Genomic DNA, 16,218 nt, shown 5'->3' on the forward strand with positions numbered 1-16,218 from the left:
TTTTTCAAAATCGATTAATTAATGAAGCACAGTAGGAACCACAAACTTATTAAATGAGGCTTCCAATGATGAGATTAATTTGCAAATGAATGAATTATCATATCACAATAAAATATAGATTATCCCACTAAAAATTTGTAATCTCACTCCTCCATATAAATTTGAAATCTACAATTACATCCTATTTAACTCTCAGTATTAGAATTACCGAAACTAGCCAATTATATCAAAATTTCTGAAATTTGCATTCAATGAATAATTTAATTATTTATTATTATTATTATAATTTCTGTGAACAAATTATTATTAACTACTATGATATGTCATTACCTAATCTATTAGGAATGTATTGACTCACAAAATAATCTCACCTTTAAATAGATTAAAAATTATAAATTAGACTACATAGATCATGATAATTATATTAAGATTAAGAGTATTATAAGTACATGTAATTGACTAGAGAAGTTGTTTAATGTTTAGAACAAAATCAAACATCTCTAATTGGTCTTTCAATACACACGGAATGTATTAGCACAAGAAGTTTGAATCAAACCATTCCCATAAATAAGATCAAATTGTATTAAATCTTGTTATACAATCTTCAAATTTTTTGTCCAAACTTCATATGTGATTGTGAACATTCTGCGTATGAGTTAAATAATTTCATACACAAAAATCATCTATTATATAAGCATTGGACACACATTAACACAATAATCTATTTAAATAAAGACTTTATTATATCAAATAAAATGAAATAAAATGTTTTACATGAGATTAAATAAAATACTATAACCCAACCACATGGTTAATAGTATATCCAACATAAGTATCTTCAGAGTCTAATTACGTTACAATCGAACTCACAATATTTACCTGTACATTATATCAGGTTGGCTCAATGCCTTTAAAAATAAGGCATCCGCTATAGGCCCCAAATATGAAGGGCACAATTCTTTTAAAATAATAACACTATTATGAATATTTTGATAATTTATTTATCTTTAAGTAACAAAAAAATTACTATATCTTTTAATTTGTTTATCTTTTTTTGTTCATTTTGAAACATTACAGAATAATTTTTTATTTTTATTATATATTAAATCTAACTTTCACCTGGTAGATTTAAAATTACAAGACTTAAAAGTATTTTAATATATATATATATATATATATATATATATATATATATATATATATATATATATATATATATATATATATATATATATATATATAAAGAATAAGAAGCCAGACTATAATGAAAGACAGAAGAAAAATAATTGTCACTTGAAACATGAATAAAAAGAATGATAAAAAAACATGACTTAAAAAAACAGAATGTGTGAGTTTTGATCGACCAATAAGCAGCCCTAAGTAAAAGTGTGTTTCGTGCACGCTTACTCTTACATGGAATATCACACGTTTCACCTAAATTTGAGCACGTGATTGCTTTAATTATATATTTTTTGTAATGGTGGTATATCTTAAAACTGACGGATGATCTCCGATTTTCATGTTTTTTATGTATACAAATTCTCAAAAAAGTCTCAAAGTCTCCTTTTTATTTTGCTCCTTATCTTTTATGATTTCATTGTCCACCATAAGCTCTTCTATGATTACATTGTCCACCATAAGCATGTCCATGTGGTAAGCAATATGGTGTGGAGTCTTCGAAAGTTTGAGAAGAAGCTTGTATCTCGACAATTGAAATGTCTCTCAATAGGTGGTAGGTTAACATTAAAATACATTATTGTGACTACCTGTTTAGTCGTTTCGAGCAGTAGAATCATTTGTGATAAGAACTGACTGGGTCGACGGATCACGTGACGGACCGTCATGGACCCCGTCGTCCCACACTTGTGTAATTTTCCTGTTGCTCTCCTCATTGCCCTCGACGATAAGTAGGACAAACCGTCATAGGCACAACGGTCCGCCGAGCGTCTTCGTGCCAAAACACTTCAACTCTAAAATCTGGGTGCTGGGATCGACTCTCTGAACTCCGCGACGGAAGTGCAGCACGGACCGTCGTAGATACGACGGACCGTCACAAGTTTCATTACTGAACTTAACTCTCTCAACTTGGTGAAACATTGTGTACTACATTTCACCCTCAGACCGATGGTCAGTTTGAGCGAACGATTCAGGTGTTGGAAAATATGCTTCGTGCATGTGTGATAGAATTTGGTGGTCATTGGGATAACTTCTTACCCTTAGTAGAGTTCTCATAAAATAATAGCTATCACTCAAATATTGATATGGCCCCATTTGAGGCACTATATGGGAGGAGATGTAGGTCTCCCATTGGTTGGTTTGATGCTTTTGAGGTAAGACCATGGGGTACCGATCTTTTGAGGGAATCGTTAGATAAAGTAAAATTCATTCAGGAGAAGCTTCTAGCAGCTCAGAACAGGCAGAAAGAATATGCAGATCGCAAGTTTAGGGACTTGGATTTTATGGAGGGTGAACAAGTCTTGCTGAAGGTTTCACCCATGAAAGGGGTGATGCGGTTTGGTAAGCGAGGTAAGCTTAGTCCGAGGTATATTAGTCCATTTGAAGTTCTGAAGCGCGTGGGGGAGGTAACGTATGAATTAGCCTTGCCTCCAGGACTGTCAGGAGTGCACCCGGTATTTCATGTGTCTATGCTGAAAAGATACCATGGGGATGGAAACTACATTATTCGTTTGGATTCAGTCCTTCTTGATGAAAATTTGTCTTATGAGGAGGAACCTGTTGCTATTCTAGATAGAGAAATACACAAGTTGAGATCAAGGGAGATTGCATTCATCAAGGTTCAATGGAAGAATCGGCCAGTTGAAGAGTCCACTTGGGAGAAGGAGGCTGATATGCAAGCAAGATACCCACACCTTTTTGCAGATTCAGGTACTCTTTCTCGCCCTTGTTTTTCTTCTTGTGATCGTTCGAGGACAAACGATGGGTAAATTGGTATCTATTGTAACGACCTGTTTAGTCATTTCGAGCAGTAGAATCATTTGTGATAAAAACTGACTGGGTCGACGAATCACGCGACGGACCGTCATGGTCATGACGCACCGTCATGGACCCCGTCGTCCCACACTTGTGTAATTTTCCTGTTGCTCTCCTCATTGCCCTCGATGATAAGTAGGACGAACCGTCATAGGCACAACGGTCCGTCAAGCGTCTTCGTGCCAAAACACTTCAACTCTAAAATCTGGGTGCTTGGATCGACTCTCTGAACTCCGCGAAGAAAGTGCAGCACGGACCGTCGTAGATACGACGGACCGTCACAAGTTTCATTACTGAACTTAACTCTCTGAACTTGGTGACGGACCTGCAGGACGGACCGTCGCAGGTACGAAAGGTCGTCACGAGCTGCGTAACCTCGACTGGGTCGGATTTTAGCTAAAGGTTTTAAGGGGTGTTTTGGACTATTCATGCCAAACTGTATGAAATTAGTGAGTAAGTTTAATAACTTATTTACTTGGGGGTTAAAGGAGGTAACTTAAAATAAATAATGGGTTACTTTTATCTTAAGGAATTATATGATAATTAGGGTAAAAGAAAAAGAATCTGGGGAAGGGAAAAGAGAGGGAGAACGAGCGAGACAAAGGGAGAAGCGAAGAGGAAAGCAAAGACATTGAGAAGTAGCTTGCTTGATCACGATTCTTCGGTGGAGGTAGGTTATGGTTTATGCTATCTTCATAGTAAACTCTAAATAGCGATTGATATGTATTGGGTGGTATTGTAAAGTCTTCTATATGCTTGATTGTGTGTTTGTATGTTGTGATTGTGAATTTTCAATCTTAAATCCTCTCTACTAAGATGACGCCTTGACATAAAGAAGGCTTGATGAACTAAAATCATGAGATAATGGATCGGGTGTCACGTTCCGACACGTAGCATTGGGGGACGGAGTGTCACGTTCCGACATGTAGTATTAAGGGATCGGGTGCCACGTTCTGACACGTAGTATTAGGGGATCGGGTGTCACGTTTCGACACGTAGTATTAGGGGATCGGGTGTCACGTTCTGACACGTAGTATTAGGGGATCAGAGTGTCACGTTCCGACACGGTAACATTGGAGGGAATGAATCTTGAATTATGTAAATGTAATTAAATTCAAAGAACCTATTTCCCAAATGAGTATGGTGTGGAGGCTTGGGTCCTCATAGGTGCGCTTGGTATTGTTGCCAATAGTTCTTGTACTTGTTGTTGCTACCTGTTGAGTATTGTAGTCGATCTTATAATATTATTTGATATATATTGCTTTATATTTTGAGTTGGCCGATGATACCTACTCAGTACGTGTTCCTTGTACTGACCCCTACTTGTATTTTGCTTTTGTTTATATTGTTGTGTGCAGCAAACGTGCCATCGACTTCGACTCGTCCGCAACTCTATCTAGTCCTCAGTATATCAGAATTCAGGGTGAGCTACTGTTTCTAGCTCGGACTGGACTCTCTCCTTCACGTCTTGATGTCTTGAAGTTCGGATATGGACCATCTCTTTTACTTATTTTAGCTTCTTAAATACTCTTAGAATTAGAAATTTAAGGATAGATGTTCTTGATGTGATGACTTCCAGATTTTGGGAACAATAAGTATTGAGTTTTAGAAGTTATTTAATTGATTTTCGTTAATGAGTTTTGAGTCTTCCGTATTATATTTTGTTCACTATGGTTGAAATATTGATAAATGTTGGGGTTTAGATTTGTTGATTCGCTCACATAGTAGGATAAGTGTGGGTGCCACTCGCGGCTCGTTTTGGGTCGTGACAATTATTGAAGTTCAATATTAATCTATATTGTTAAGTATTGCATTAGTTAGTTGATATTCCACTTGCTAGTTAAGTAGTCTGTTAATAGCCTGTTTGTTAGTTTGTTACAGTTGTATACTACTATCATATTCATTCATGTGTGTATAGATACTCAATGTCAAATGAAAGATGAGTGTGAGTTCTCACTTTATCAATTTCAGTTTCTTCTTTCTTCTCTCAGTTCTTAGCTATGGTTCCTATGCTTTGAATTGGCTGAGTTCTCATCATTGATATAGTTTCTAATATGGTATAAGAGTAGCAATTTGTCAATCTAATCTCTTAGATTTTACCATTTTCGTTCACAGGTTCTTTTCATCTACTTTTTCTCTTCACCCTCTTCAATTTTTGTTTTCAGATCTGTTCAGTTTAATGGTTGTTGATGAAAGTTCATTCTCTTCTGGAGGAGTTAATGTTGTTGGTAATGACACAAATAGTCACTACAACAATATCTCATATAACTACGACATTATTAGCTAAGAAAAAAATTTGTCAATAATTATTGAGACACATACTTTTAGTGACGAAGCATCAAAATCTCCGTAGCAAATTTTTGTCAACTAAATTTTTTCACCAAAAAAATTAATTGGCGTCATTTGTTAAGTAGTGTTAGTCATAAATTGAAAATTATCGGTGACACATTATTTCGTCACTAATAGCGTATCTAATTCATGACAAATTATTTTTTTCTCATAAAATTTATTAATTTTTGGACACAAAAAAGTTTCATCTAAAAAAATATTTTGTTACAATATCGATAAATTAAAGTTCGTAGTTAAATATTATAAGTTTTAGCTATAAAAATTAAATTTAATTATGATATTTATTTTCATCACTAATAATATAAATAATTGGTGACAAAGATTCTGTTGTGCCTAATCAATCTGTGATTTGTGTTAGGAACGGAAACAAGCAGGTGTAAATGCGGAAGCTAGCAAAACAAATCTCAAAAGACCACGAGTAAGAAGACAACAAGAAATATACCAAAAGACACAAAAATTTAACGTGGTTCGGTCAATCGATCTACTTCCACAAAGGAGATGAGTAATCCACTATAAATATGAAAGTACAAAATACAGAGAGAAACAACCTCAACCAATTACTCGGAATACATGGGAGGTTCACATAAGTGATAACATATCAAGCTTGTGACCCATGAATTCCCCCCCCTATCAAAAACTCTCAAAGCCCTTAAGACTATACTGTGAATGCTGATTAAGTTAGAAGGAACATGTCTCTATTTATAGAGACCTAAACGTTTTTCTACCAGAAAAATGATTAGTCAACCCAAAACCTTTTTCTAAAAGGAAAACCTATTTATGGTAAGAAATCAGGGCAAATAAAATCCAACAAATCTCCCCCTTGACCTGAATTTCTAACAAAATAAATTTGTACACCTTCTTCACTTAATCTTCAACAACTTGCTTCTCCTCTCCATAACCTCCTTTGAAAAATTTATGTCTCAACACAGAGAACCTCTCTGAAACAATTTCTCCAACAAAATCTTCATTACTGTCAAAAAGGTTGCGACTAGAACTACACCCGTCAAGATGAATACCTCCTTCTAACCTGTTTCAATCATCGATTATCGAACCACTAAACCTGACTCCGTCATTGAATCTGGCTCTAATACCACTTGTTAGGATCGGAAATAAGCAGGTGTAAACGCGAAAGCTAGCAAAATAAACCTCAAAAGACAACGAATAAGAAAACAATGAGATATATACCAAAAGACACAAAGATTTAACGTGGTTCGGTCAATCGATCTACGTCCACAAAGGAGATGAGCAATCCACTATAAATATGAGAGTACAAAATACAGAGAGAAACAACCTCAACCAATTCACTCGGAATACATGAGAGGTTTACACAAGTGATAATGTATCAAACTTGTTACCATAAATTCTTCCCCTAACCAAAACTCTCAAAGCCATTAAAACTACATTGTGAATGCTGATTAAGTTACAAGGAACATTCCTCTATTTATAGAGTCCTAAATCTTTTCCTACCAGAAAAATGATTAGTTAATTCAAAAATCTTTTCCTAAAAGAAAAAACTATTTATGATAAGAAATTAGGGAAAATAAAACCCAACAATTTGGTGACAAGAAAGAATTTTCACAAAATATTTAAGGAGATTTGGGTTTACGGAGAGAATGATTGATATGGTATGGAGATTGATATCTAACAACTGCTATTCAGTATTAACCAATGGCAAATCCAATGATTTTTTCTCATCCTCAAGAGGTTTAAAAAAAGGGGATCCTCTATCACCACTTTGTTCATAATTGTAGCTGAAGTCTTGACCAGAAGTTTAAACAGTTTGAATGAAGACGAGCAACTCATTGGGTACGAAATGAAAAAATGGAGTGAAAAAATCAATCACCTGTCGTATGCTGATGATACAATTTTATTTTGCTCGGGTCATATAGGATCAATCAAAAAAATGATGAAAGTGTTAAATAAGTATGAGAAGGTTTCGGGTCAGCTCATTAATTTAACAAAAAGTTGTGTAATTTCATGAGAAGGTGACTATTGCTACAAAGAACAGAATAAAGAGAACGACAGGAGTTGGTGTTGGTTCAGTCCCTTTTACTTATCTGGGATGTCTCATTTTCTATGGGAGAAAGAAGGTTAGTAATTTTGAAGATTTGGTGAAGAAAATAAGCAGAAGAGTGATGACCTGGCATAGCAAGCTACTCACATATGGGGGTAAATATGTACTGATTTGTAATGTGCTACAATCAATGCCTATTTATCTAATGTCAGCTATGAATCCACTAAAAGGGGTGATTGATCAAATTCATAAAGTTATGGCCAATTTTTTTTTGGGGGGGCAATATTGGTGGACTAAAAGGGAAGCATTGGGTGGATCTATGTATACAAAAGGTAGAAGGGGGAATTGGATTCCGATCATTACACGTAGTTGTTGACTCACGTTTTGTGAAATTATGGTAGAACTTTTCAAGCGTCATTGTGGAGCCATTATATGTGGAATAAGTACTGTAAGAAGAAGCATCCAGCCTTATCTCAAGGGTTTCCAAATTAGAGAGGAGGTGGAACATAATATATGGTGGCAGATCAGAAATGGCGAAGCAAGTTTCTGGTTTGGAAACTGGACGAAGCAAGGAGCCTTATATTACCTGGAGGAACAGAATCACAGTGACGAAGAGATTGAAGTGAAGGAATTCATAAAAGAAGGGGGTTGGGGTGAAGTAAAACTAAATCAGTGGAGATGGTACAATACATAATTGAGGATATCAACCTATTTTATTAAAAACGGGAAGAGATAAAGCATGGTGGATGGGAAGTACACGTGGGATTTTACTATTAACTCGGCTTGGGAGCTATTGAGACACAAAAGAGGAGAAATGGAGATTCTCAAATTCATTTGGAACAAACAGATTCCTTTCAAAATTAGTTTATTTCTATGGAAGGTATGCAAAAGGAGAGTCCCTATGAATGATAATTTGAAAAGAATGAGGATAAACTTGGTCTCGAGATGTTGTTGTTATGAGGAATATCACCAAGACACTATGGAACATCTATTTCTAACAGCTCCCGTAGCTATTAAGTTATGGAAGCATTATTGCTGATTTTGCAGGTATAGAAAATTGAAGGAAAATGTTTACATCATGTTATGAGGAGTTGGTTGTTATACTCAGGCTCCATGTGAAGTGAAGGAAATATACAAGTTGATACCATCACTGATTGCATGGACCCTATGGAGAAGTAGGAACTTAAGAAAACATGGGGAAGATACTTCTATGCAAAGCATGATCTATCAAGTGCTCCAAAACATTCAAATTCGTGCAAAAGAAGTATTCATGGAGTAAAGTTACCGGGAAGAATTGGGAGGCAATAATTAGTTGTGCAAGCACTTACAAACCAAGGTTATACCATTTTATAGTCAAATGGGAAGCACCTCAAGAAGGAATGATGAAATGCAACACGGATGGGGTAAGTCGAGGAAATCCTAGAAGCAGTGCATATGTATTTTGTCTGAGGAACAGTCATGGGGATTTAATATATGCTGCAGCGGAGAACATAAGGATTACGACGAATGTGGAAGCAGAGTTAAGAGCTATTCTAGAGGCAATAAAATATTGTGTAGATAAAAAGATGGAGAAGCTACTAATCGGATCAGATTCATTTTTAATGGTGAAATTATTAAGGAAGTTTGGAAAGTTCCATAGGAGTTAGCAGATTATTTTGATGAGCTAAAACGAGAAATGACAAAGATTGAGATAACAATACAACACATATACAGAGAAGGTAACAAGTTGGCTGACTATTTGACTAACTTAGCTATTAATGATTCTGAGAATAAGACATTTAGATCATTTGAACAATTGCTTAGTATGGGGAGAAAGATCATAAACATGGAAAAAGCACAAATACCAGCTTTAAGAGTTCGCACCAAGAAAATCGTTCAACAACATGCATAGGGATACTCACAGAGATGCTGCTAAATCAAATTGGAGAAGCATTGATAGATTAGCATCATCAAAAACAAAGGGGAGAAGCATCAAAGCTGGCAGTCAGCTAGGAGTCACAAGTCACTGGCGGGAAGAACTGCGTGAAATGACGGAAGAGTCAAGGGCAAGACAGACACTATAGAGATATGCTTTACGAGAGCTTAACCGTATCAACTTGTTAATTTTAGACATGAGCAGAATTTTTATTGTGTATGATGATTTGAGAAATAAAATCGCTACCAGCCACAAAATATGCTTTTAAAAAAAACTATGGGCTACGAAAATAAATTCATTCCTAAATTCAATTTTTTGCTACAATTATTGATAATCACAACTGACAACTTATAAAAAGAATAACACAAGCACTTCATAAGAAATAGACAGAATCTATTCGTTAATTGGCGAGGACAAATATTAAAACAACGAACTCAGTCTATTTTGCAAAAATGAAAAAGTTCAATTCATCAATTTTCTTAAATTAGGTGATTATAAAATGCATCATTTGAGTACTACAATCCATGTTATAAGTACCGGGAGTGGTGTATGGTTCTACATGTAGATTGCTAATATTTGTTGGTTTAACACTTCCCTTTATTTTATACACATTCATCGATAAAGACGATAGAAAAATAATTTCTCAAGTCTTAATATAATTTTGTGTGTGTCTATTAATTTCTTATTGGTGAACTTAATAAATTAAGTCGATCTATTTGCTTCTATTTAAAAATAATTACATATTTGATTGTAATTTCACAGACGTAGATAAAGCAACTATATAAAGATAACATCGATTTACAAACGTAGATAGAGCAACTATATAAAGTTGAATCCAAATCCGATGATGTGGCACCTTCAATGACCAATATTTAAAATTATCTATTTTTATCTATTTATTTTTTATATCTTTTTTGACTTTTTTAAAATTTATTTTCTACTTTTAAATTTATATTTTAAAAAACTGAAAATGTTTAAATGCATTACCCTAATAAATAACATTTAAGTGAATTGAAGATGAAGAGGCCAAAAACTTTTCATTTTTCACAACGGTTTATATTTTTTTGTTGTTGTTTTTTTTATATATTTTCTACTTTTAAATTTATACTTTAAAAAACTGAAAATGTTTAAATGCATTACCCTAATAAATAACATTTAAGTGAATTGAAGATGAAGAGTCCAAAAACTTTTCATTTTTCACAACGATTTATATTTTTTATATTTATTTTCTACTTTTAAATTTATACTTTAAAAAACTGAAAATGCTTAAATGCATTACCCAATTAATAACATTTAAGTGAATGGAAGATGAAAAAGGTAAAAAACTTTTCATTTTCCACAACTGTTTACATTTAGCAAATAAAAATAGAAACATTTGATCATCCATAAGCAACAACAATAGACTCATTTGCCTCTTCTTCTTCTTCACATCAATCAATTTTTGAATATCATGTTTTTATAGCTGAAAGGTCATGCAACAAGTGTACCTCCTCAAAATAAAAGACTTTTTAAAAGGATGTTGCTCTATAATTTTTCCTATAAAAAGATATCTGTTGGAAAAAAATATTCATTTGGTCAAGAAATTCAAGCGTACCTTTTTAAAAATTACAAGACATTTGAAAGAATGTTTCACTATAATTTTTTCTACAAAGAAATATTTGTTGGGGAAAAATTTCATGTGGTTGAGATTTTTATAAGAGTGGAGAGTATTCAAAGGGCAAGAAGAATATTTCGAAAAAGAATCCATTTATTTATGGAATTCATATCAAATTAAGCGGGAAATAAGAAAGAATTATTTGAAGAAATAATTAATATATTTATAGAATTCATATCAAATTATGAGGAGGATAAGGAAAAATGTGTTTTCTCATTTGGTAAGAGCCAAAATTAATGTTTACATTATTTCTTTCACCTTCTTTGTTCTACTAATTTCTTTCTTTTTTATTTTTTATTAAAAATATTTTCTATTTTTTTCTGTTATGCATCTTTAGTTAAATTTAATACAAAGTACACGAGATTATATATGGATGTTTTTTTCTAATAGGTTATATTATTTATTAAGATGTTGTATAAACGTATTAGGGATAAGTTATCATGCAAATATTTGTTACAAGAAAGAAATCTAATATTATATTATATAATACCAAAAAAATGAAATATATATATATAGAGAGAGAGAGAAAGAGAGAGAGATCATTTTATCATACATGGCTACTAAAATAATTTAAAATCTTAAATAAGTTAAACAAGTAAAAAAAACAAAGATAGGATATGTTTTTTTGTCTGTGTGTTAGATACGGTGGATAATCCCTATTATGAATGAATTTATCAATGTTCTAATTATTCATATAAAAAATTTTAAAAGCAAGCAAAAAAATATTAATGATATTTGTAATTAGCTATTAAAAAATATATAGATACTATACTTACAGGTGCAATATTATATACTATAAATAAAAAAATGTTATAAATCTATTGTGTTATGTGGATGATCCATTAGAGTTATCCAACAATTAATTGGATTCATGTATTAGTGTTTCCAATGTGATAAGATTCCAAGGTGATATGAACCTTGATGATAACTATGTATAATTTCAAGGTGACCTTTGACTATGATATCTCAACACTATAAATAGAGATATCATTCACCATTGTATACACTTGAATAAGAAGAAAAATACTCTTTTTCTATCTACTTTTCTTGTCTTCTTTTCTTTATGATTATATTCTTATGAGCTTGATTTTATAACACATTATTAGCACGAGCCTCTATCTAATTGAGAGTGAGTTCTTGTTTTTCTTTAGCTCATATTTTGGTTGATCTCGTTATGAAGATCAAAGTATTATATGCATAAAATCAGGTATGTATTTTCTAAAATATTTTATGATTTAGAATAAAATAGTATTCAGTCACTAACAATTATCAGGAACCGAAGACATATACTACTATTGATTGAATATGACATGCTACAAAACTTCTTAAATGGAAAAAGGTATAAAATTTTAATAGTATAAGTTTGAATATTGTTTTAGTTGTTTTTAAAGACTCAAAGAATAAGTCATGTTGTACTTCGGTCTATTATACCGTTGGTTTAGGGTAAGACGATGAATTCAAATTTCATCGCACAAAAAGGGTAAGACATCAGGTTAAAGTCCAGATGCACCATAAGGAAAAATATTTGAGGATAAGACAATAGATTTAAGTTCTATCGCTCCAAAAGGGTAAGACATCAATTAGAGTTTTGATGCACCGTGATTGGGTTCAAGTACCATAGAATTATGGCGTAACACGCCTTACATGGGTAAGACATTGAGTTTGAGTCAATGCACCATAGAGATGATAAAATGATGACTAAGAAAAATAATATATTTTTGATGAAATGCCTTGAAATTCATTATATTGAATTTGCTCCATTCCTTGAAAAGAATGTGGTAGCAACATGTGATAACTCTGAAATCCGTCTGTTGACTTGCTCCATTCAATCATATGAATGTGGTAGCAGTGAATGATTAGTCTGAAAGATGAAAAATAATTAATGATATGAATAAGGGCGTGGAGGGAAAGAATTATAATAGTCGTCATTGTGGTAATGATAAAAGGAAGAACACTATGAGTTCTTCAAATAGTCCTTCAAAATGTGAAGGCAATTGTTATTATCAAAATAGTATGAAAGATCATTGGGCTTGCGATCTTGTCGACCCAATATTTGATAAGTTTTATAAATTCTCCATCAAAGTAAAAGAATATAAAATGGTGATGCACTTTATTTTTCAAAATGATGTTGAGGTATGTCATGAAAATATAATGAATTTTAAAATATGACAATGTACTTATAATGCAAATTTATGAAGTACATATAAATGATTAGTCCATTTCTTGAAGAGAATGTGACTTTTGATGAGTATTGTGAATGCTCGAAAATTCTATAAGAGAATGGGTCAAGATGTGATAAAATCATTATGGATTGAATATATGCCACAACTCACATTTATGGGAGTTTGAAAAAAAAATGATATATGTCAAAACTCAACTCTACGGGAGTTTTGAGAGAAATAAATAAATTTTATTTGACATGAATGGTCAATGGTCGTGTACGTTTATACGTCATGAATATTATGGTATGTTTGTTATGAACTACCGAAAGGACAAAAAGAAAGAAATAAGTCTTGCCTATAAAGGTTGTGGCCATGATCAAATACATTATGTGACAATACAAATTTGTCATTGGTTGTGTACCTATGGTACAACAAAAGAAAAGCAAGAAACATGTCTTGCTCGTAATAATTTTAACCATGACAATACTAATATAATTTTCTCCTTGAAGGAGATGCTCACCATAGGAATGGCGTCATGCAATATGTGAGAGTACACAAAATTAATTGCAAGCTCTAACGAGTTGTGCTATTATCAGAGGAATAATATTGGGGTTGTAGTAAGTATCAAAAGAAACTTTTTAAGTATCGGATGAATTGAAAATAAATATTGAGACTATAAATCACTACAACCGAAGAGGGTTATAAATGTTTATGTAAAAGATTACCCCACTTTTCCTCTTGTTTGTTCCATACAAACATGTACATGCTGATGAAATCACATGTAAAAGTAAATTATAAGAGTACTAAAATAAAGATCAGTTGGCATGACTGATTGGCCATTCCGATTAAATGTGATGCAAACGTGATTGAGAATTCTAGTGATTTACATGATGAAGAAATAATGATTCTTCAAGAATTCTCTTGTGTTGCTTGTTCTCTTGATAAAATGATCATTGTTCCAGCTAAGGTTGGGACTGTAATCCCCTAAATTTTTTGGAACATATAAAAGGGTGAATATGGGCCCGTTCACCTATCATGTGGATCATTTGCAATTATATGATTGATGCATCTATGCGATGGTCACATGTATTTTGTTGTCAACTTACAAATTGGTTGTAAGGTTGTTTGCTCGAATTGTTAAAATTAAGAGCACTATTCCAAACTATGAAATTATATTGATAATGCTGGTTGATTTAGCAGAAATTGTATGCCTCAAATTATAGCTAAATCATGGTTATGAGAACAAAACTCCCAAATAAGATTTGGTATGAGATAATTTTATTTAACATGTAGCAATACATGTATGCATCAAACCAACAAGGTTTCCCCATTAAAATTGGTTCAGGGTCAGGAACCATATAATTTTCATCTAAAATGTTGAATGTGTGGTTATGATTTTAATTTCTCCACCACGCACAAAGATAAACTTTAAAATAAGGTTGGAATGAATGTTGGATTTTCTAACATTAGGGGGAGAGATGATTGACAGCTGAAAAATTATGTGTGAGGTTAATTATGAATTATCTAGATCCTTGTTAAATAAATATGTGAACTTAAAGTTCAAAGGATAATTCAGTTGCATAATGTTGCAAATCAGTTGCCAGATGAATGCACTGACCCTATGATATAATTCAGCTGCAAATGCTTCAATGTGAAGTCCTTGAAGGACAAAGTCTATGATACACGGGAAGCGTAATAGACCAATCGATTTCAAATATAAAATTCCTTGAAGAAGGAAGGATCAAATGATCAATATGGTCATGATAATGAGGCAAGTGCTATAAAGGATCACATTGACATAACACTTCATAAAATCTTGAAAAAGGTTCAGGTACCTGAAATAATGAAAAATGAAGAGATTTGGATAAGTTATGTCTTGTTGGAATCGATATCAAATAACCGTCAACGCTATCTTTGATATGAGGTAGCGCTCAATGATATAAATTGTGAGCAGGATCTTGAATTCAAATCTGTCATATAGTGTGGACAGATAAATGGTTGGCCAAGTAAAATGCACAATTCAAGTATATTTTGTTTCACTTAGGAAAATGACATTTTGGGCTGGTAGTCCATAAATCAAGGTATAATGTCAGGGGGGGTACAAATAAATTATTATGCAATAGTATAACCGTAAGATATCAAATATGATTTGTGCCTTGGGCATAAAGGTTTATCGCAAAAATCTTGACATTATTGGAGATGTTTTCTCCTTTGGTGGATGCAATGAGGTTTGTTTTGATCTGGCAACATATGAAAACTTGAATGCATGTAATGAATAATTGTAATGTCTAGCTAGACAATGAAGGTTATATGAAAATCCTTGAAACAATCAAGGTGTCTGAAGCATATAAGAGTTTGAAAGAAACTTTTCCAACAAAGCTTCAACAATCCTTATATGGATTGAAATAGTCAAGGAAGAAAAAGGATACAAAAGAATGACCCTAATTGTCCTTGTATTTTTATGAAAAGATCTTGGTAAGACAAAATTTTGTCTTGACCTACAGATTGATAATTTGACAAATGAAATATTTGTCTAACACTGCACATACACTGAAAATTTTTGATGCAATTTTATATGGATAAATCGCATTCATTGAGTACCCCAATGATTATGAGATCACTTGACATAAACGATGATTCAGTTTGATTTCAAAAGAAGGATGAAGAGTTTCTTGGTGATGAAACTCTATCTTGGTGCAATCAGGGCACTAGTGCATCTTACTAACAATATTTGACGAGATATTTGTTTTGCAGTAAATTTACTGGCAAGATTCAGTTTCTCCCAGATAAAAGGACATTGAAATGGTGTTTAGCACATGATTGAATATCCTCGAAGGACCATAGTTATGGGTTTATTCTATCCCGAGGAATCCAAGACAAAATTGATTGGTTCGCAGATGCAGAATATTTATCTGATCCGCATAAAGATCTATCTCAAGCACGCTATGTGTTTGCATGTGGAGGCACAATAATATCCTGGCGATCAATGAAGCAAATGTTGCTATGCAGAAATAAAAGTCCTCCATGAAGCAAGTCGAAAGTGCGCCTGGTTGAGATAAATGACACACCATATTCAAGAAATGTGTGATTTTTCTTTGAAAAAGAATATACCACCACAATGTACGAAGATTGG

At 33.0% G+C, this 16,218-nt stretch overlaps 1 protein-coding gene across 1 annotated transcript; it reads left to right on the top strand.

Moving 5' to 3' along the window:
* Positions 1–1,571: 1,571 nt before the first annotated feature.
* Positions 1,572–4,719, top strand: LOC138339105 (uncharacterized). Its single transcript, XM_069290431.1, has 2 exons — positions 1,572–2,886; positions 4,350–4,719. Exons 1-2 carry the CDS (start codon positions 2,262–2,264, stop codon positions 4,430–4,432), a joined length of 708 nt encoding a protein of 235 aa, XP_069146532.1. The 5' UTR covers positions 1,572–2,261; the 3' UTR covers positions 4,433–4,719.
* The last annotated feature ends 11,499 nt before the right edge of the window (positions 4,720–16,218 follow it).

Source organism: Solanum lycopersicum, chromosome 10 (genome assembly GCF_036512215.1).
Source record: "Solanum lycopersicum chromosome 10, SLM_r2.1".
Classification (NCBI taxonomy): domain Eukaryota; kingdom Viridiplantae; phylum Streptophyta; class Magnoliopsida; order Solanales; family Solanaceae; genus Solanum; species Solanum lycopersicum.